The sequence below is a fragment of the Aplosporella prunicola genome (genome assembly GCF_010093885.1).
Source record: "Aplosporella prunicola CBS 121167 unplaced genomic scaffold K452scaffold_10, whole genome shotgun sequence".
NCBI classification, from domain to species: Eukaryota; Fungi; Ascomycota; class Dothideomycetes; order Botryosphaeriales; family Aplosporellaceae; genus Aplosporella; species Aplosporella prunicola.
In genome coordinates this window covers 155,178-175,873 of record NW_022983538.1, presented here as the reverse complement: position 1 = coordinate 175,873, position 20,696 = coordinate 155,178, and the positions used below count along the sequence as shown (strand labels likewise).

Genomic DNA, 20,696 nt, shown 5'->3' with positions numbered 1-20,696 from the left:
CTCACCCACAGCAACATCCCAACTACACCATAACCCTAACACTACTACCCCCTCCCTATCCCTTTAGTCCTTGACCCTATACATCCCCCCCCCCCCCCCCCCCCCCCCCCCCCCCCCCCCCCCCCCAGCACCTCTACGTACCGACGCCGTGAAACACGAATGTGTGGGCGACGCGAAGGCTCTATCCGCTGCCTTAGCTTAGTTTGGTGTAGGTATAGGTGTGGCGTGATGTGGCAGTGTGGTTTGGTTCGGTTTGGGTTGATTCGGTCCAAGGTTCGATACCATGATTGTCTGCCTAGCTACCTATTGCCCTAGAAAAAAGCTAGTACATGGCAGCGAAAAACGCTGAATCGTGCTATAGATGAGACGAGTAGTTAGTTGGATTTATAGGCAACGAGCAATGTTGTCGTTTATTTATTTTCATGCGTGAGCGGCACACTCAAGGAACACGCACGCATGTCACTGCCAGGGCAGCACGGCCAAAGTGCGTTGGCACAGCCACAACCCTTCAAGCAGCGAGCAACCGAGCAACGGGCAACCAAGCGAGCGATTTTGCTACATACCGCCTCCTCCACTCCCCTCCCTCTCCTCCTCACCTCCAACCACCACCAACACCTTAATCACCACATCCCCCCTTCCCTCAACACCAGCCAACCTAAGCAGCACGCGCAGGGGTAGGCGTAGCACCACCCGCAGGCGGGGTGCCAGGGCCACCAGGGCCACCAGGGCCACCAGGGCCACCGGGGCCACCAGGGCCGCCCGAGTTCTCGTTCGCGACGCACCCGTCGGCGTAGCAGCTGGCGGCGGCGCTGACCGTCTTGTTGATTGTCGTGTCGATGCCTGTGGGGGTGGGGAGGGTGTGTTAGTGATGTGTGTGTGTGTGTGTGTGTGTGTGTGTGTGTAGAAGGGTTGAGAGGGGAGGGAGAGTGGAAGGGGGAGGTAGGTAAATGCCAGCACTCACCAAAGTTAATCCACGAAAAAATGCCCTCCTCGACCGACTCGCCCAGCAAGACGTACTCGACGAGGGGGTCGCTCGACTCGGCCTCCTGCGAGAGGATGCCGTCCTCGGTGTTGAGCATCAGCTCCTGCGTGTTGCTGGCGTAGGGCTCGGCCGTCTCGGCCAGCGTGATCAGGTCCTGGTCGAAGAAGAGCTGGCCCACGTGCGCGACCTGGCCCGGCGAAATGGTGCCGTTGGCCAGCTCCTTGGCGCCCAGGTGCGACATGACTGCGGAAGGAAGAGCGTGTGTTAGCGGGGAACTTGGGGCGGTTTGCGTGGGTTTGGGGCGCGGCTTACCGTGGATGTGCGTCGTGCGGCCGGTGTAGTGGCTGTGTGCGTTCGTGTGTTAGCTTATAGTTGTCCTATGTGTGTGTGTGGATGGGATGGCCTGGCTCGCGACATACCCAGGGAAGACGCTCTCGAACTGGACGACGCCATCCGCGTCCGTGAACTGGATCCCGCGCAGCATCTTGTTCTGCAAGTTGGAGTCATCGGCCGTGTTGCCATTGCCGTTGGCAGTGACGCCGCCGTACACGCCCGTCGAGTTGCAGTGCCAGAAGTCAAAGGCCACGTCCGCGAGCGGCTCGCATGTCTCGACGTTCATGACCTGGATGTCGACGTACAGCGGGATGCCCGGCTCGTCCGACACGACGTTGGAGCGCACCGACTCGCCCGACACGTAGTACGGCCCCTCAGTCACCTCGGGCGACAGCACGCACGAGGGCATCTGCCCGAAGAACTCGCTCGGGTCCGTCTCGGGCGTGATGCCTGTGAGGTTCGAGTGGTGGTTCTTGTTGAGGACTTCGTCGACATCGCGCGCTTGGAGGAAAGACCCTGAGCGGACCGTGTCAGTGGCTGTCAAGGCGGTTGCTGTATTTCCAGCTGCTTACTCTTCTTGAGACCACGCTTCTCGCGCAGAGCCTCAACCTTGGCGTGGCGGCGAGACACCATCTTCTCGTGGGAGCCGGAACGCTTCATCTTCGCCGCACAGTGAGAGAGAGAAGTCCGCTTGGCCTTGGAGATGAACTCGGAGCGCTTCTGGATCTCCTCGGAGATGTCATGGCCTGGGTGCGCAAGCGTCTCCCCAGCGAAGAGGCAGAGAGCCAGAGAAACGAGGGTCTTGGAGGCTTTCATCTTGACTGTGGGATCAAAGACTGAGAAGGTTCGGTGGTGGTGGAGTAGATCTTGACAAGAGAGATGGCTCCCCTTTTATATCCACTCGCCAACCAGCCTCCAAGGGGAACTTCGAATCTCCTAAAGAGATCCAAAACATTTTGCATCATCCCCGCCTCTCCCACATGAACGAAGTAAGGGTCTTGCCCAGCTGCAGACCCTGCGTCCACGTCAGGATGTGTATACGCTAGATTGTCGCCTGCCGGAGAAGCTGCCCGAGCAAGCGATGAAGCACCAATGCCACGTATAGCAGGAAGTGTATATCCTCCTGCCAAGGGCGGGCACATCGGCAGTCGGCGGAGAATGATGCTTTGGCTGCGGAGGTGTCGAACTCATCCTTGCGGCTAATCCAAGCTTCCTTTCGAGAACCTTGGCGCATCAGGGGAAGATGTTCTGAGACCTGGTGGCGAGGAATCACTGCGTCCAGTAGACCAAGTACTAAGTAACATGTTGGTTACGATTGGCCGTGATAGAGAGAGCGTCGTTGTGGAGATTTCGGAGACCCTTCCCGGAAGAAGCAACTTCAGTGATGCGATTGCTTGGCGGCATCCATTCGGGAAGTCATTCGCGTGGCGGGACCGCCAAGCGAAGTCGTCGTCAGCGTTTTACAATTGGATAGCAGCGCATTGGTCCGATGCAATCGCCCAATCGTACAGCTTCCACCTTGTCAACAAGTTTCGATAAAGCTTGGCCGGAGCTCGGTGTAACATGGGTTTGCGAGGAGCATGGAGCGCGCAGCGACCTAGTTGGGAACGCCTGGAGTGATGGACCTCAGGATTACGATCAGATAAGTTGTTGTGCGAGGTCGCTTGCAACATGGATGCGAATATTCATCGTGGCTTGTTCGCACACGTAACGCTGAACTGGTCTTCTTTTTGCAAGCTGGTCCATTAGGCCTCATCCACTCAAAAAGTGCCCGAGTGACGGTGACACGCTGATCTACCGGGTACGCAGTAGGCGTAGTACAGTATCCGCGCGATATGATGCCTGATCCTAGTCTGGCGCTCGAGTGCCGCAGAGTCGAACAGCTAGTATGGACCTTGTCAGAGAATGACCAGGATCTGTAAACAAGATTAGTTCCAGCGGATATTGGAGCCGAAAGTCCCATGTTGGAAGCATGTAGAGCGCTTCCGCAACCTTACTTGGAGATGGGTAACGAGCTTGCAGCAAAATCCTCCAATACTCGAAGGCGCTTAGATATCAACGGTATCCATAGAGGAAGGTTGTGTCTCTAGCCAGTACCGAGTGCTGCACCAAGCGACGTACGTCGGCCGTTGGGGCCAGCTGTTGAGCGATGAGGTGCTATTGCACAATTCGTTTGGAGGGAGCTTGTAGAGACCTTCCTGTAGGAGAATTGACCCTGAGCGGGCCAAGAAATTGGCGGCAGGACGGTCCAGATAACGCTGCGTAGGTCCCACATATTATTCCGTGTGATATGAGGTGAATGGACCTGAAATCATGGGGGAAAAAGGTCTAGCCGGACCCCGGACTCCTTCTCGCTTGCTGTTGCGATGAGCTAGCCTCAAGTGTTCAGACGGAGTGGCGAGCCTGGCGGCATTGATGAGAAAGCAACCTACGATGGCTCTGATTGGTGATGTTTCAGTGTCTGCTCAGCCGAGCTAATGCATCGGTCCGGTCCCTTGCTCTTCCTCGACGTTGACAGTTCCATTTGCACCGGGGAGCTTCAGTTTGCTTCTTGAGGAACGTCTGAGCTCAATGATGGCCGGATAGCCGTGATATGGCTTGGCAGGCCGGCCGGTAGATAACCATAATTGTACGCCAGTTCCCTTGTGGTCCAATCTATTTCCATGCTCTTCAACTCACCGCACAAAGTTTTCTCTCGGTCCCATATTGGTAGCACAAGCCTCCTCTGTGAGCAAACAGGCCAAAACCCAAAACGTCACCAGCCAAGAAGCCAGCGATTCCAGCCTTTCAGACTTGGCGAAACAGAGGGCGGAACCGTGTTCGTCGAGCACTAACCCAAGCGATTGACGCAAAAGGAGTGGAAACAAGCAGACCTCAGCCGTAAGATATCAGAGGTAGCCGCGAGGTGCATATATACTCAAATACCAAGCCGCGCCAGGGTGCCGCATAAGAACCGAATACGAAGCCGTTGTCATCTGCTGCAGCCAAGCAGCCACGGAACGAGCAGGCATCTCTAGCGTCTTGAATGGACAGTAAGCTGAGTATATTACATAGCAGCGTCCTTAATAGCCTAGCCAATAACTGAGAACAATCGTTGGGATGTGATGTGCCGATCGAGACGACCGCGCTTTCTGCCGACAATCCACCGCTCCAGATCCATGAGATCATTGCCACCAGTCATTGTTGCCTTTAGAGCTTCTACCTACACTTCTACACATCTCCACGCAATAATCTGATATAACTCTTCTGCGCGCCTTGAAGCCGCACCTCCGCCTCCTGCCTCGCCCCAGAATCTCACAGCCCACGCATCCGTCCCTTCCAACACCCACCACCATGGCCGACCGGGCCTCAACGCCACCACCGCAACCCTCCGCCCCCGCGCCCTTAACCCCCGAACAAATCCGCCAACTCGAAACCAGCCGCCTAAAAGCCAAAGCCCTGCGCGCACGCAGCGACGCCGCCCTTGCCGCCACCGCCACCGCGCCCACAACGACACCCAGCGGCTTCAGCCTGGGCCAAAAGCGGCCGTACAGCGCCATCAGCACGCGAGCAACCGAGAGCAGCCGGCGCGATGGCAGCAACGGCGCGACAAACTCCGCAGCGGCGGCAGCGGCGACGAGGGCGGGGAAAGACGACGCTATGATACGGCCGGCCAAGAAGTTCGAGAAGAGCGCGTACATCGAGTACGACTTCAGCAAGATGACGGACACGAAAGGCGGCTTCATGACGGCCGAAGACGACCCGCACAACCGGGCGCTGCACGCGACGGGGGCGGGCAGCAACGACGGCGGGGCAGCGCCCAAGCCAGCGCACATGACGCAGCGGGAATGGGAGCGGCACCAGCTGCTGCAGAAGCTGCGCGCGCAAAAAACCGGCCCCTTCGAGCCGGGCATCAGCGTTCTCCGCAGCGGCGACGGCAGCACCCCCAAGTGCGTCGAGTGCGCCAGCCCGGAGATCGACTGGGCGTGGGCGGACGTGTTCAGCATGCGCGTGTGCCACGCGTGCAAGGAGTCGCTGCCCGAGAAATACAGCCTGCTGACCAAGACCGAGGCGCGCGAGGACTACCTGCTCACGGACTCGGAGCTGCGTGACGCGTCACTCCTGCCGCGCCTCGAGCGCCCCAACCCGCACAAAGCATCTTTCCACAGCATGCAGCTGTTCCTGCGCTGCCAGGTCGAGGAATACGCTTTCTCGGCGCGCAAATGGGGCAGCGCCGAGGCGCTGGATGAGGAGTTTGAGCGGCGGCAGGTGCAGCGCAAGGAGCGGAAGGAGAAGAAGTTTAATGCCAAGTTGGCGGAGTTGAAGAAGCGCACGCGCGTCGAGGCGCATCGGAGGAACCGCGATGCCCTCAAGCGCGGTGATGCCACGGAGGCGCATTTCGGGCAGGCGATTGCGAGTCGTGGCGACAGGCATGAGCATGAGTGGGGCCGTGCCGTTGAGGACCCGGCTACGGGCGCGGTTAAGAAAAGCTGTGTTGAGTGCGGCATGGAGGTTGAGGAGCTGGAGTTCTGACCTGCTGTGCTGAGAGAGTTGTGTTATGAACGAGTGTACTCCCAAAAGAAAGAAAGGAAGGAAGAGAGTTAGAGGCATGTTTTCTGCATCATCATCATCATCATCATCATCATCATCATCATCATCATCATCATCATCAAGGCCGAAGACACTTGAACGTTCTTCCATTATATATACCCCAGATAGATACCCCAAATTACACAGCCAGCCAACTGCATCCATCCATTCATCCAACCATCCATCCATCCATCCAACACACAAACATCTCTACCCAAACCCAACCCAAGCCTCAGCCCCAGCCCCACCAAACCAAGCCAAGCCACCAATGCCGCCGCACTCGCTCGCTAGTATAAAAGACAGCACAGCCGCTCGTCTCATGCTCGCTGCTAATCAATCAGAATAACGCCAGTGGGGGTATGGTCCCATGCCCAAGCAAGCAAAAACAAAATAAACAATAAAAAACAAGAAGATGATGAAAAATAGAAACGCACGTCTCTGCTGCCGTGAATGCTGCTGCGTAGGTAGGTATGTATGTGCCAGCGAACGAGGAAGCGTAAGAGTAGGAATAGAGGAGAGAGGGCGGAAATATGGAACGTGTGGAAACGTGTGTATGTGCGATATGCGAAGTGAACCTTCCTTGGACCGTTGGCGCCTGCGGCCTGTACCTCTTTGCCGGGATGGCCTTTCTTTGCCCGCGGTTGCGGAGGCCCGCTATCGGCTAGATTGGCGCGAGATCGAGAGGAGACGTTACGACAGAGCTGGTTTCGTTTCCGGGCCGTTTTGCTCGCTCTAGTGACTACGTGCCACCCTCCACGAGCGCCAGAATGGCTTCGGTCAAGCCCTCCGTGTCGACCTCTGCGCTGGTGCGAGACAGCAGCTTGATGCAGTTGGCCACCTCCCACGTCATGCAGGGCTGCGTATTGCCAGTGATGTTCTCGCGATGGTGCGCTAGGTACGCGGCAGTGATGGCGACGCGGAAGATCTCCATGTCGAACACCCAGAGGCGCGGGAACACAAGCGGGATATAGGTGCCTTTGTGCTTGATGGAAAAGGGCTGCCGCAGCAAATACGCGTAGTCGTGCACCAGGCGCTGCACGATGCCGCGGCCTTCGGCCACGAGATCGAGGCTCAGCAGTTGGCGCTGCGAGGGCGATTTGCCCGATGTTGACGTTGCTGTCGATGCTGGTGTTGAGGCCGGCGTCGGCGAGCGCTGGATCAGCAGGCAGAAGGCTAGATGCAGCGTCTCGTCGCGCCATTTGCGTCCTGAGCTGAGAAGCCATTCCTTGCGGCTTTCTTCGTTCTCGTCCACTGCGTCCTGCCAGTCCTCGTACCATGCGTCTGCCTGCCGCCGGATGGTATCGTACCATTCGACAGTGCCGAGTTTCGGTGTTCCTGGTAGTGGCCCCATCACACTGGGCCCTTGCTGGCCGGCCAGAAACGCCGAGTGTATTCTCTGTCGTATTTCCAGTATGGATGCGTGCATAGCGGCTACGGTTCTGTCTTCGGGTCGGTGGCTGGGTTCATCTGCTTCTGCGAAATCGAGGAAATCTATCGGCCTTCCGTACGCCATACCGACGATACGCTCTAGAGAGACAAAGCTGCAGTAAAGTAGGTTTGGTTGGGGTTTGTGACGGGCTTGTTCGCGGACCAGAAAGCCGTCTGGACTATTGCTCCTGCGGAGTTGGGCGCGAGCATTCTGAATGTTTCTCCACAGTCTCTCCGCGAAACCTAACAACTGCCAGACGTTGCCCTTCAGTGGTGCCATCAAAACATAACATACCAATAGCAATACGATTTGCAGTTTTGCCATTGCGTGCGCCTCCTCATTTTCGAACACCGACGGCGAAACATAATCTAAAAGATGTGTCGAGTCGTTTAGAACAATCCTCAAATTGGCAGCGGCTGCCTCAAACATGGCGTCGGAGAGTTGCAAATAGGCCTGCGACTGTGCCGGGCTGCCTTCAGTGGCAGCACTTCGGAAGAGACATCTTGCAGCCTGGGCAAGAACAAGCTGGGCGCGAGTGCAAGCACGTAGGTTTTTGCGGGCTGGTGATTTTGAATAGAGATGCTGCAGGTCCTCGTCTCCCAGTTTGCGGCCTACGATTGGCATGATGGTCTCGACTGAGTTGTAGTAGAATTCCCAGAGGAAACTAGCAGTCTCGAAGGGAGGGAGGCGCGGCTCATGCGAGGGCTGGGCTTCATTGACGGTCAAGGGTATGTCAACATTGAAATTGGTGCCGTGGCGCAGAGGGCGGGTGAGCTCGACATTGAGCAGGTTGGTGATGAGCCGCAGGTGGGCAAAGGGGCTGGACGGACCCCACTCTTCGTAGACGTCGTCTTCATGGGCGTCGAGGCGCTTCGAGGCGGCGGGCGGCGCAAGAGTGGGTTTGGAGTGGTTGCGGGCATCGGTGACGTGTGGCCCAAAGACGCGGGTCCGGGCCGCAGCCGCGGCGGCAGGGCTGGCTTCGAGGGCTTCCAGATGGCGCAGTCTCTCATGCAGGGCCTGGAGATAGCTGTGGCGAAGGTCAATCCTAGCCACACACAATCCTCATGGTGATCGAGAAGCGCACCAACCTCCGGGGAAACCTGGCATCTAGCACATGGTCGTACAGTTCGCATTCGGCGCCAATGGCAGCGCAAGCCTGGCAGCTTGGCAGGAGGCGGTCGCATCCCACCCGTCTCTCGCGACAGCGGATGCACGAGGCGAGCGAGTTGAGGGCGGCCTCGACGGCGTCAGAGGTGAAATCCATGGTCATGGCAGTCGCCGTTCGCCGACAGGGGGAACAGCACGGGCGCAACAACACTCATCCGTCGCGGGTTGGGTGGGTTTTTTCGCTCCTATCCCGATGCCCGTTGGACGGCAGGAGGTGGAGAGGATTCGCCGGGGCCGAGTATCGCCGAGCTCGTGCTGATGTGTGCCATGCCCGGCCATCTCTGCTGGCGCCTCAGGCCTCAGCGCCCGTATCTCAACATCTCAAAGTCGTCGTCGTCGTCCATGACTCTCCGTCTTGCTTTCCCCATGGGGTATCCGGGTACACTAAACTCTACCCCCTCAATAGCCTTGCCTTGACGACCGAGGCATGTCTGTTGAGTAATCACCGCCCCGCCGCTGATTCGCCGGTAGCGCGAGGCTTGAAGCAACAAAGTCGACGCTGGCGGCGTTTTTATATTCCCACGTTCCACGACAGCCGACAGCTGGTTCCACGACATGAGAAGTCATATATGTACTGCCCCAGTTCACCCCCCTTTGCGGAAGCCGCCCGCCGACTTCCGCGCACAACCACCCAGCACAGCCCATTCGCTCAAGTCCGCCCTCACCACCGCGGGTTTACGCGATCCCGACTCCCGGGTGACCATCACTCGCCGGTAACGGTTTCAGGGACCATGCCCCACAGCGGGCACCTACAGGCGCGTGGCGCGCCGGCCTGGCGATCTGCCAAAACCCGGGCGTCTGCATATGCCGTGGTCTGAGTGAACCAGAGAATAATATAATTGCTTCCCCGCCGTCCTCAACCTCTTTCTCTCTCTTCCATGATCGTCAACCGGGCATACGTACCATCATTCATGATACTAAGTAAGTTAATCTCGATTTAGACTTAGCACTCTCTGCCTTGTACGGAGAAGGATTGGCGGCTTTGTACTAGAGAGACAATGTCTACGCTTGGGCCCATCTTCAGGCACTATTGTCTCCGTTTGTACAATGTCGCATGCGGCGCTTGTCGACTCGGTAGGGTGCGGAGATTGCAAGAAAAGGGGAGCTTCTGATAGAGACTACCTATTGACCGTGAGATAAAGATGGGACTAGCTCATCTTGGCAAGGCTTTGTGTCAAGTACGAGCGAAAGCGCTAATGGTGTTTGAAGGCCCCGAAATGGGATGCAGTAATGAGCCAGACGCCGCTATACAGGGCTCGACACGCGCGAATTGGCGCGACAACCGTCGCAGACATGACATCTGGTGAGGGCTGCCGGACGGAAATGTTTGCGGAAAATGGCTGCATCGCCGAGTCGTGAGGTTGTGGACTTTGGGGGCCAGTGGTGGGGTCCAAGTTCACAAGCCATGCGGAAAGCGTTCAGGCAGGCGACTTAGCGCTGCCAGCTCTCCACCACGACGCGACTCGTTCCTCGCGACCTAAACCCTTCACCAACATGTCCAATGTTAGACTCGAGCATGCCGTTTCATGCGCCAGTTGAGACGACAACGCGATGCATCCTCCTGCCTCCGCAAGCCCTGACTCGAGTGCGTCCATCGAGGCGCAGCGAGCTCGAAAACGGCCCAAGATTCGAAGGACCACTTTCGCCTGCGCGCGCTGCCACAGGCGTAAGATTAAATGCGATGGAATGAAGCCGGCATGCTCCAACTGCGTCCAGGCCAAGCAACCGTGCAACGGCATCCTCGACGGCGAATCCAAGACGGTCATCCCACGCAGCATAGCCCAATACCTACAAGAGAAGATCGCGGAGAAGGAGGCGTACTTGCAGAAGCTGGGTCTCGATACCGAGAGCGACCCTTCCGCTCCTACCGCCACATTCGGTGGTGCTCTTGACGCTCCCAGTGGAAGCCGTGTACATGCCCTTTCCCCTGATGCGCGCGACTCGCACTCGATAGGGCCGCCGGAGGAGCGCCCGAGAACACGGCACCTGCAGAGATGGGACCTGGCCACAGAGGCTTCGCGGAGCTTCAGCAAAGCGCTCGGTCGGTCATTGCTTTCGTCTGAGGTCAAGTTCCCGACCGGCACCTTCCTGTTTGCTTCATCTCACCTTCCGTCGGCCACTCCTCTACCTGTAGATGCCGAGGTCAAAGAGGAATATTCCAAGCCGAGAGGAGGAGCCACCGCTCTGGACCAAATCCCGAAGGCCGTTGCAGAGCGTCTCGTTACAAATTACACTGAGAAGATCGCGCCGTTGTATCCGTTCATGGACCGTCAGGACCTCTGGTTGCGCTTCACCCGGGTTCAGAATGCTCAACAGCCTGGCGCGACTCCGTCTTCCACATTCGACATATTCATTGTTTCAATGATGTTGGCCATTAGCATCATGACGTCCAAGTTCAACGACTCCTCGAAAGTTGCCTCTACTAGTGAAAGGCTCTTTCAATGCGCTCTCCAACATGCCGAGACGCTTTACAACACATCTTTCGAAGCACTCCAAGGCACATTGATATTGATTCAGTATTCATATCTCATGCCCCGAGCTGCCAGCTTGTGGGATATTGTCGGTTTAGCTGCAAGAATGGCATTGGAGCTCGGTTTGCATCGCGATCCCGACGAACTTCCAGGTAACCCTTTTACAGAAGTCGAAAGGGAACGACGAAGAACTGTCTTTTGGGTCTTCTACGCCTATGATCGGTCGATATGCGCCACGAGCCATCGCCGACTTGGTGTGTCCGACGAATCCATATCCACCAAATTTCCAACCGGAATGGACGACGAGTATTTCATCGAAAATGTCCGCTTTCGACGTATTCAATCCGAACTATGGACGGTAAACTACTTGCGCCGGGGCATGCCTCTGCTGCCCGACGAAAACAGCTACGCCGCATGGGTACAGGACATTGAGAACAGGATGATAACGTGGCGGAACGAAGCATGCGCCAAAAAGCCGGCGCGTCGAGAATGGTGCGATATAGCTGTCTGGCACGGTTTCGTCTTTCTCCACCGGCCGTGTCCGCGTAATCCCCATCCGTCCATGGAGTCATTGATCAAGTGTTTTGAAAACGCCACGCAAGTAGCAGCCGGCTACTGGGAGAACGCACACAGCGGCTTCCTCAAGTACAGCTGGCACGCCGTCCACCATGGCTTCGAGGCGGCCATCGCCATGTTGTACACGATCAGACACTGCAAAGAGCAACTCAAAGAGCGCTACGGCACGCGCAAGATCCTCGAGACAGTGCACCTGTTCAGCTCGCTCTTCGTGCTGATGAGCGAGCGCTGGGCACAAGCACACGCAAGCCTAGAGTCCTACGAACGGTGCAAGAGCGTCGTAATGCGGGAGCTCACACGGCCAGGCCCGGCCCAACCACCAACCGAGAACGACGAGCTCGACCGACTGATCCTGCCGCAGCAAGCCCAAGTCCGGCGCTGGGACAGCAGCGAAGGCGCAACTCCGCCGTCGGTGGGCCCGCCGTCCACCGCCCCCTCCTGGGGCAACACGCCGCAGTCGCAGCGCTTCCACGCGCCGTACCCCGGGCCCCCAGAAGCGCCCCTCATCAACGAGCCGAACCTCAGCCGCCCCCTCGCCGTCCTGCACAGCTCGCCGTCGCCGTACTCGCGGCCGCCAGCGCCAGCCGGGGGCGTGACGCCGCAGCCACCGCCCCCGCACGCGCATCCGCATCCTCCGCCCCCGCCGCCCCAGCAGCACCAGCAACAGCAGCACCAGCAACAGCAGCACCAGCAACAGCAGCACCAGCACCAGCACCAATCCCACCCCCACCCCATCCCCTCCTGGCGGCTGCCCCCGCATTCCGCCCCGCCCCAACACGTCTCCTTCTCCGCGGGCGGCGGGCCCGAGTTCCCCCCCGTCTTCGAGAACTACGACATGTGGAACGGGCCAGGCCACGGGGGCGCGCCGGTCGACTGGGACGAGATGGTCGGGCAGCCGGACGCGAGCGGCGTCGATGGCATGATTCTGTGGTCGATGTGAGGGGTTGGGTTGATTTTTTGTTTGATGGATACTTTGGCTCGACGCAATGTTTGTGGTCTGTGGAAAGCGTGTGCATGGCGGTTGGCAGGTTGCAGGTTGGCAGGATATGGTTCCTGTTGTCTCGATCGGTCATTCCTGCGCCGACACCCGGAGACAGCAGGCCAGGCATCCAGGACCTTTAGGCCGCGCAGCGTCCCTCCGGAGCAGTTCCCGCGTCAGCATCCAACACCGGATATCACGATGCACAGGCAGGGACCATCCACAAACGGACGACAGACACGGGAAAAAACTATCTCAATATCTACATACAGCCCGCAACTCAGCGCACGCACCTCTCAGCCAACCCAAACAGCGAAACGCGAAACGAAACGAAACGAAGATTTTTTGACGCGGCTCCGTCGGCCTACAGAACCGGTCGAAGAAACCAAACCCCTCCCTCCACGCCTGTGTCCCATCAAACGCCATCCATGCTCACAAGGAAGAACTAGAAGCTGCAAAAGGATTTTTTCACGGCCGTCGTCGCTGAGCTTGGAGTTTTCTTTGCTCCCGCCGTGTGTAGGCGGAGGGCGCTTTACGACTAGCGCCTCCGGATGAAGCAGTACGAGCGCGGCAGCTCAACTCATTCATGCCCTAGTTCTGGGCGATGAAGGCGGCGGCGCTAGAATGCGCTTCACGGTGCTACGCCGGCAGCGTGCGCCCCATGCCTGGCGACTCCCTACGGCTCAAAACGTCTAAGACATTATAGATTTACAGACATGACAGCCTTTGGGGCGCCGGCCTACGAGGACATCTTCCTGCGCTTTTGCGACGGCTGGCTACCATACGGCCTCCGCTTCTGGGATTTGTCCTTGCTCATGCTGGAGCCGAGCTGGAGATCGATACGGGGAGGGACGGTGAAGCCGAAGCCCTTAGCGACCTTGACGAGGTCGAGCTTGTTGATGTCGAAGACGGAGCGCAGGCTGTGGGCGGCGTAGGCGGCAATGTAGCTCTTGTAGCCGTTCTTGGCCGCCTGGTGCAGGTAGTAGTTGCTGGAGACGAGCTTCTCGAGCTGCGACTGGATGTTCAGCAGCTTGGGCATGTTGTACTCGGTCAGCGGGATGCGGGCGTCGACCAGGTGCTTGACGAAGCCGACTTCGGACGGCTGCAGGATGATCAGCGAGCGGCCGGTTGCGTCGGCGCCGCGGGCCGTGCGGCCGACGCGGTGGATGTACTCGCGCGGGTGGTCGGGCGGGTCGAACTGGATCACCCAGTCCACGGCGGGGATCTGGCGGGGCGGGTTAGTGTTTTGTGTCATTTTAGGCTTGGGACGTCTCTCTCGCGCGTCTTGCTTCTTCTTAACTTACATCGAGACCGCGCGCCGCGACGTCGGTGCAGAACAGCGCGCCGTGCTTTGCGTTGACGAACTCGTAGAAGGTGTTTGTTCGCTTTTGCTGCTTGTGTTGGCCGTGCAGACCGAGGACGGGGATGTCGATGTAGTTGAGCAGCTCCGTGAAGTACTGGACGACGTTGCAGCTGGAGCAGAAGACAATGATCTTCTTCTTCTGCACGTTCTTCTTCAGGAACGCGAAGAGCAGCAAGAACCGCTTGTCGGCCTCGCACAGAATGTATCCCTGGTCCACCAGCCCCTGGGCAGTGCTGTGCTCCGCGTAGTGGTCGGCGCTGATGTACATGGGCGAGGGCCTGAGAGACAGGCGCGCGAGGTCCTTGACTTCGGTCGACTGGGTGGCGGAGAAAAGAAGGGTCTGGCGGTCGGAGGGGAGAATGGAGATGATGGCTCTGAGTTCGTCCTCGAAACCCGTCTCGAGCAGGCGGTCCGTCTCGTCGATGATCAAGGTCTTGAGGTTGCGGAAGACGAAGCCCTTGGTATCGCGCAAGTGGTCGAGCAGGCGGCCGGGGGTGGCCACAATGAGGTTGATGCCCTTCTCGAGCTTCTGCGACTCAGCCGACTTGTTCGCGCCGCCCATGACAATGCCGTACGTCTGCGTGTGCTGGGACATGAGCTCCTTCGCGACGCCGAAAATCTGCAGGGCCAGCTCACGCGTCGGCGTGATGACCACGACGCCGGTCCCGTTGCGCGGCTTAAACTTGAGGTTGCGCAGCATTTCGACGGCGGGGATGAGGAACGCCAGCGTCTTGCCGGAGCCCGTCTTCGCGGCGCCCAGAATGTCCTTGCCCGCCAGCGCTGGCGGAATGCCCTTCTTCTGGATCTCGGTGGGTTCCTTATCGCCCAGGCCCATGGCCTCGATGCCCGCGAGCGTTTTCGCGTCCAGCCCGAAGTCGGCGAACGTCTTGGCGTTGTCGGCTCCCACGGCTGGCAGGCTGGTGCCTTCTTGAAGCTCCTGTTCGGGATCCATCGTCGGCGGCGTGTGGTGGTGGTTTGCGCGGGCGCTGCTGAGTTTCTTCTGCGCTGCTGGGTACTATCTTTCTTGCTCGTTCGGAATTATTTTCTGAGCGGATTGTCTTCGGCCCGATTGTCGCTGCACGTGAAAGGGTCCAGCCCGTCTGTCACCCAGTTGTCCGTCGGCGCCGCACACCATCGCGCGCACCCAGTCCAAACCCCGTTCTTGGTGCCCACGCTCTGCACCCCGTTGTAACTACGGCAGCGAGACGTGTGGTGCTGCCCAATCTGCGGTCCTGGTGGAGGTGTGAATGGTGGGTTGGTTGGTTAGGTGGTTAGTGAGGGGAGAGGGCGTGCCTTGTCTGGTGCGCCAGTGCAGGCGGGGATGGTGGTGGGTGGGGAGATGGTAGTGGCAGAGTGTGCGTTGCTGTAATGTGTACATGTCTGGGAAGAGAAGGTGGTGGTGATGGTAGTCGGCGCTCGCCGATATCAGATATGCGCTCGCTGGCTGTCACTACTCCGTAGCACTTCATATATACGATCAAAACCTGTGAAGCAATTGAGCTTAATGACTAGGTAAGTACATACATACGCACACTACAATTGCCTTTCTTCAATTGCATTCACGATTGCCCTGCTGCGCCGCGGCTGGCGTTCTGCATCAGCCGGCCGACCATCCGTTGGGTACGTCCAGGGCGCTGGTTCCGGCACAGCACAGCACAGGCGAACGCCGCAGCGCAGCGCCGCAGCCCTGCTCTGCGATGTACCTGCAATCACTAGCAATACGTACGGAGTACAAATTTACCACGCTCGTTCCCTGCGCCGCGATAAAGTGCCGCACGGCTATCCGCGGCGCCGGCATCTGATCGCCGATATGCTTGCTTACATGCTTCCGAGGCGGCACTGCGCGATAGGGTGCAGGGGGTGGAGGGATGCGCCGATTGGGCGGCGGTGAAGGTGTTGATTGGGCGGAGATGAGGGTGCTGCTTGGGTGAGTTTGTGGCATGTGGTGGTGGAGCTGGGGAGGGCGGAGCGGAATGATGATGGGGGAGGAGAGGGCGCTGAGTTTGGCCGGAGTGCGATCCGACTGCTCTGAGTGGTCTAAATTTTTGTAGGTATGGTTATTGAAGAGGTGATAGATTTGGTTGATGCTTTGGTGTCATAACCAAATTGTGGTATACATTGAATACAGTAGATGGAATGGTTTGCAATGCTCGCTACTCCTACAATTTGCAAGTAGATATGAAATTTTTTTAGTTTTCTTTGCAATGTGAGATACGGGCTCAAGAGAGGATGACTACGTGAATATGTGATATGTGTTATGAGCATAGTTGCTAGCTGGGAGCGTCGGATGGACGAGTCTAAAAGAGACAACAATGGAGTATTATGTACGGAGATAAGAATGGCTCCTAGCATTGAATTAAACAGGAAAAGCTTTTGGGTCTTGCCTTCAAGACTGATACGGAGCGGCGATGCTTTAGCTAGATATTGATATATAGCCGTTAGCCGTGCAGCGATGAACTCGGCTCGGTCTACAGCGAGCATTAGAAATCAGAGGAATTTTGGCCCATGAAAGCCCGCCCGAGTCCGTGTTGCCACGATGGCTTCAACTGTGGGGATAGGCCCTTCTGGATCACCACCAATAGAATGGAGATGATGGAGCTGACGGTGATTGTGGCTATAGCTCTGTGGTGCCTGAGGCAGCAGCGGAAGCCGCACCGCGCCCTTTCACGGTGCTGCTGACGATGATGACAGGTGCCAACTTCCGTCGACCGTTGACAAGCGCATCAAGACGTGTCTAACACTCTAACCCGCGACATCCGGAGGCCGTGGTGAGGAACCGGAGCTGTGGAAAGGTCGCGGCGAGCTTTGGCCGAGGTCTAGCTAGCTAGCGCCCATCTCCATCGTGAATGCGCGCACGGACTCGAAGGTTCTCGTCGCCCTTCTTGAAGTTTTCCGTCGAAGCAATAAACTCTCCATCTCCCCCCATCTCCATCCCACTCGCCTCTTCCGTTTCTGATTTGGTCGGAGTCTTGGAGCATCAGGCTTGGGCGTCTTCAACTCTTCAATTCCGCTCACACCACCAATACCCTCAACATGCAGCGCATGCTTGCTTCCCGCGTGCGGGCTTCCGCCGCCTCTTCTCTGAGCTCCAAGAGCTTCAACCTGACCGCCAGGAGGTTCGCGCACAAGGTACGAGGCATTGGTGACTCTTTCGTTCGAGCTCGCTCGCGACGACAAAGACAATGCGCTGACGCGTTGATGAATAGGACCTCAAGTTCGGCGTTGAGGGCCGCGCTGCTCTTCTCGCCGGTGTCGAGACTCTCGCCCGCGCTGTTGCCACCACTCTCGGTCCCAAGGGCAGGAATGTCCTCATTGACCAGAGCTACGGCTCCCCCAAGATCACCAAGGGTATGGAACTCCGCATCCACCATAGGCATTGATTGAGTTCTGACACATGCGCAGACGGTGTGACTGTTGCGAAGAGCATTGCGCTCAAGGACAGGTTCGAGAACCTCGGTGCCCGTCTCATCCAGGATGTCGCCTCCAAGACCAACGAGGTTGCTGGTGACGGTACCACCACCGCCACCGTCCTTGCTCGTGCCATCTTCTCCGAGACTGTCAAGAACGTTGCCGCTGGCTGCAACCCCATGGACCTGAGGAGGGGTACCCAGGCTGCCGTTGAGGCCGTCGTCGAGTACCTGCGCCAGAACAAGAGGGACATCACCACCTCGGCCGAGATCTCCCAGGTTGCTACCATTTCCGCCAACGGCGACACCCACATTGGTGAGCTCCTCTCCAGCGCCATGGAGAAGGTCGGCAAGGAGGGCGTCATCACCGTCAAGGAGGGCAAGACCATTGAGGACGAGCTTGAGGTCACCGAGGGTATGAAGTTCGACCGTGGCTTCATCTCCCCCTACTTCATCACCGACACCAAGTCCCAGAAGGTCGAGTTCGAGAAGCCTCTGATCCTCCTTTCCGAGAAGAAGATTTCCGCTGTCCAGGACATCGTCCCCGCCCTTGAGGCTTCCCAGCAGCTCCGCCGCCCTCTGGTCATCATTGCCGAGGACATTGACGGCGAGGCTCTGGCCGTCTGCATCCTGAACAAGCTCCGCGGCCAGCTCCAGGTTGCCGCCGTCAAGGCTCCCGGCTTCGGTGACAACCGCAAGTCCATCCTTGGCGATCTCGCTGTCCTTACCAACGGTACCGTCTTCACCGATGAGCTTGACATCAAGCTCGAGAAGGCTACCCCTGACATGCTCGGCTCCACCGGCTCCATCACCATCACCAAGGAGGACACCGTCATCCTCAACGGTGAGGGCACCAAGGACGCCATCACTCAGCGTGCTGAGCAGATCCGTGGCGTCATGAACGACCCCACTACCTCCGACTACGAGAAGGAGAAGCTCCAGGAGCGTCTCGCCAAGCTCTCTGGCGGTGTCGCGGTCATCAAGGTCGGCGGCTCCTCTGAGGTCGAGGTCGGTGAAAAGAAGGACCGCATCGTCGATGCTCTGAACGCCACCCGCGCTGCCGTTGAGGAGGGTATCCTCCCCGGTGGTGGCACTGCTCTCCTCAAGGCTGCTGCCAACGCCCTCGGCAACGTCAAGGCTGCCAACTTCGACCAGCAGCTGGGCATCAGCATTGTCAAGAGCGCCATCACCAAGCCCACCCGCTCGATCGTCGAGAACGCCGGTGCTGAGGGCAGCGTTGTCGTCGGCAAGCTGATGGACGAGTATGGCTCTGACTTCAACAAGGGCTTCGACAGCGCCAAGGGCGAGTACGTCGACATGATCAAGGCCGGTATCCTCGACCCCTTCAAGGTTACCAGGACCGCCCTTGTTGACGCTTCGGGCGTCGCTTCGCTCCTCGGCACGACCGAGGTCGCCATCGTGGACGCACCCGAGGAGAAGGCTGCTGCTCCCATGGGCGGCATGCCCGGCGGTATGGGTGGTATGGGCGGCATGGGCGGCGGCATGTTCTAAGCTGCTGGGCCGCGTTGAGAAGACGATCAAAAGCAATCCTCCCCTGCTCCCTCCCTCCTCTATACCCGCCATTGCTTATTACTTGGGCCTCTTGAAGCCGTGTTTTTACTAGCCACCCGTGCTACCTCTCCACTCCTGGGGTGGATTTCTTGTTTATTGGGCATTGCGAGCGAGGATCTGCCGGAAAAACCAAAAAGCTGTATGATATTGTAGCTATGTATGTAGTAACTACGTAGCGAGACGACGCACAAAAAAGGAAAAAAGGAAAGAAGACGCTTGGTGTGTAGACAGTGAGAGTGACAGGTGTAGTGTTTTGTGACATGGAGACCCATGCTGCGCCGTGCCAGGTATCCGTGATGTCATTTGGCAACAGGGGCAGCTGGTGGCAGTGTGTGAAGGTGGAAATTGGGCGATCAGCAATCAGCAATAATAATCTCGGCGAGATGGGCGGTCGAGGGGGAGGTTTTTCGAGAGGGCGCGCGGGCAGTGCGATGGCGTGTCAATTCTTCATGGCTCCGGGGGCGGAACGACGCACTGTTTACCCCCCGGCTGCGCCTTGGCTCAAGCGGTCAATGTGGGCACCTCTCGCTGCCCCTCAGCACCACCAACTTCCTGCACGCAACAACACCTCACCCTTTACCCTCTCCACCCGCCGCCCCATCCACGCCCGGCTCCTGCAGCGCATTCGCAGCAGTTTCTCACTCGCAGTAAGTCGCTTGCATCGTGGCAACCTGGCCCCGCGCCTTCCTTCTCCCGCGACCGGTTGCTGCCTTTGACGCGCTGACGACGCTGACGGTTTTGCCTCGACTGATAGCATACCAACGCCCTCGACCTCGAGCCCTATCCGCTCCCAACTACCCCCCCACATCATTCACAATGGTAAGTCGCCATCTCCGCCCGTCTGCTGCTGCCCGCGTGCTCACTCGACTCTCTCCACGCAGGCTTCTTCCGGGTGCGTCCCTCTCCCCTGCCGCCTCGTCGACTCGGATGCGAGGCGACGGCCATCGCAGGCGCGCCCCGCACCTGGCAGCCAGCTAACGACGGTCACAGTGTCTCGGTCTCCCCGGAGTGCATCTCTGTTTTCAACGAGCTTAAGCTGGGCAAGGACCTGAAGTGGATCGTGTACATGATCGCAGACAACGGCAAGGAGATTGTTGTGGAGCACACCGAGAAGAAGTCGGACGCGAGCCAGGAGGAGCAGTGGAACGCGTTCCGCGAGTTCCTCGTCAACTCCAAGACCAAGAACAAGGCCGGCAAGGAGGGCCCCGGCGCGAGATACGCCATCTACGACGTCGAATACGACGCCCCCGGCGGCTCGTACGGCGAGGGCACCAGGTACGCTCGGCCTCGTCCTCCCCCGCCCTTCGACGCAATTGATGCCCATGCTAACCATGCCGACTACAGGAACAAGATCGCCTTCCTCTCCTGGATCCCTGACAACCTTGCTCCCTGGGTGAGTCTCGGCCCCCAATAATCCTTACCCCTCCCCCGCCCCACCCCACTCTCGCCGCCGCGATCCTGCTTTTTGCTAACCATGGTCGCACCACCAACAGCCCAAGATGGTCTACTCGTCGTCCAAGGACGCCATCAAGCGCTCGCTGAACGGCGTCGCCACCGACATCCAGGCCAACGACGAGTCGGACATCGAGTTCGAGTCCATCATCTCCAACATCCAGAAGGGCCGTTTCTAAGCGGGGCAAGAGGCCGGGAACCAAGCACCTCCACCCCTTCATCTTCATCTTCTTCTGCTTCTTCTTCTTCTGGATGATGTGAGAGAATGAGAGAGAGAGAGAGTTGAGAGAGAGGCTAGGCTCGCTCCACGACCCCGACTAAAGCGGACGTTGGAAATCGCCGTCCTGCCGACGCGGTTGAGCAGATTTTTTAGTTTTTTTTCTGCGGCTGGGCGGG

At 58.3% G+C, this 20,696-nt stretch overlaps 8 protein-coding genes across 8 annotated transcripts; 5 read left to right on the top strand and 3 right to left on the bottom strand.

Annotated features, from left to right (window-relative positions):
• Positions 1–655: 655 nt before the first annotated feature.
• On the bottom strand, positions 656–2,131 carry K452DRAFT_226017 (uncharacterized protein; the record flags this gene model as incomplete). The annotated part of the gene is made up of 5 exons (XM_033536798.1): positions 656–840; positions 962–1,225; positions 1,295–1,326; positions 1,402–1,816; positions 1,888–2,131. 5 exons carry the CDS (start codon positions 2,129–2,131, stop codon positions 656–658), a joined length of 1,140 nt encoding a protein of 379 aa, XP_033398483.1.
• Positions 2,132–4,648: 2,517 nt separating this feature from the next.
• Positions 4,649–5,827, top strand: K452DRAFT_326049 (uncharacterized protein; the record flags this gene model as incomplete). The annotated part of the gene is made up of 1 exon (XM_033544823.1): positions 4,649–5,827. One exon carries the CDS (start codon positions 4,649–4,651, stop codon positions 5,825–5,827), a length of 1,179 nt encoding a protein of 392 aa, XP_033398482.1.
• A 796-nt stretch (positions 5,828–6,623) lies between these two features.
• On the bottom strand, positions 6,624–8,583 carry K452DRAFT_307691 (uncharacterized protein; the record flags this gene model as incomplete). Its single annotated transcript, XM_033543092.1, has 2 exons — positions 6,624–8,340; positions 8,402–8,583. 2 exons carry the CDS (start codon positions 8,581–8,583, stop codon positions 6,624–6,626), a joined length of 1,899 nt encoding a protein of 632 aa, XP_033398481.1.
• Positions 8,584–10,031: 1,448 nt separating this feature from the next.
• Positions 10,032–11,819, top strand: K452DRAFT_225997 (uncharacterized protein; the record flags this gene model as incomplete). Its single annotated transcript, XM_033536797.1, has 2 exons — positions 10,032–10,362; positions 10,435–11,819. Coding segments are annotated over 2 exons (1,716 nt in total), but the record flags the coding sequence as incomplete, so codon positions are not given.
• Positions 11,820–12,969: 1,150 nt separating this feature from the next.
• On the bottom strand, positions 12,970–15,204 carry K452DRAFT_286393 (uncharacterized protein). Its single transcript, XM_033540285.1, has 2 exons — positions 13,811–15,204; positions 12,970–13,731 (listed from the first exon to the last, which is right to left on the bottom strand). Exons 1-2 carry the CDS (start codon positions 14,819–14,821, stop codon positions 13,246–13,248), a joined length of 1,497 nt encoding a protein of 498 aa, XP_033398479.1. The 5' UTR covers positions 14,822–15,204; the 3' UTR covers positions 12,970–13,245.
• Positions 15,205–16,489: 1,285 nt separating this feature from the next.
• K452DRAFT_350525 (uncharacterized protein) lies at positions 16,490–19,238 on the top strand. The gene is made up of 3 exons (XM_033545664.1): positions 16,490–16,998; positions 17,076–17,217; positions 17,272–19,238. The coding sequence occupies exons 1-3, from the start codon at positions 16,903–16,905 to the stop codon at positions 18,786–18,788; spliced, it is 1,755 nt and encodes a 584-aa protein (XP_033398478.1). The 5' UTR covers positions 16,490–16,902; the 3' UTR covers positions 18,789–19,238.
• Positions 18,985–19,717, top strand: K452DRAFT_10441 (uncharacterized protein). The gene has a single exon (XM_033534952.1). The coding sequence runs from the start codon at positions 19,109–19,111 to the stop codon at positions 19,562–19,564; it is 456 nt and encodes a 151-aa protein (XP_033398477.1). The 5' UTR covers positions 18,985–19,108; the 3' UTR covers positions 19,565–19,717.
• K452DRAFT_286391 (uncharacterized protein) lies at positions 19,448–20,657 on the top strand. The gene is made up of 6 exons (XM_033540284.1): positions 19,448–19,495; positions 19,603–19,667; positions 19,730–19,740; positions 19,839–20,123; positions 20,193–20,241; positions 20,342–20,657. Exons 2-6 carry the CDS (start codon positions 19,665–19,667, stop codon positions 20,477–20,479), a joined length of 486 nt encoding a protein of 161 aa, XP_033398476.1. The 5' UTR covers positions 19,448–19,495; positions 19,603–19,664; the 3' UTR covers positions 20,480–20,657.
• The last annotated feature ends 39 nt before the right edge of the window (positions 20,658–20,696 follow it).

Coding starts and splice junctions, on each gene's coding strand:
- K452DRAFT_286393 (XM_033540285.1), bottom strand. CDS start 14,821: ATGGATCCCGAACAGGAGCTTCAAGAAGGCACCAGCCTGCCAGCCGTG. Junction 13,732..13,810: donor TCGCGGCGCGCGGTCTCGAT/GTAAGTTAAGAA, acceptor CCGCCCCGCCAG/ATCCCCGCCGTGGACTGGGT.
- K452DRAFT_350525 (XM_033545664.1), top strand. CDS start 16,903: ATGCAGCGCATGCTTGCTTCCCGCGTGCGGGCTTCCGCCGCCTCTTCT. Junction 16,999..17,075: donor CCAGGAGGTTCGCGCACAAG/GTACGAGGCATT, acceptor GTTGATGAATAG/GACCTCAAGTTCGGCGTTGA. Junction 17,218..17,271: donor CTCCCCCAAGATCACCAAGG/GTATGGAACTCC, acceptor ACACATGCGCAG/ACGGTGTGACTGTTGCGAAG.
- K452DRAFT_10441 (XM_033534952.1), top strand. CDS start 19,109: ATGGAGACCCATGCTGCGCCGTGCCAGGTATCCGTGATGTCATTTGGC.
- K452DRAFT_286391 (XM_033540284.1), top strand. Junction 20,124..20,192: donor TCGTACGGCGAGGGCACCAG/GTACGCTCGGCC, acceptor TGCCGACTACAG/GAACAAGATCGCCTTCCTCT. Junction 20,242..20,341: donor CTGACAACCTTGCTCCCTGG/GTGAGTCTCGGC, acceptor CACCACCAACAG/CCCAAGATGGTCTACTCGTC.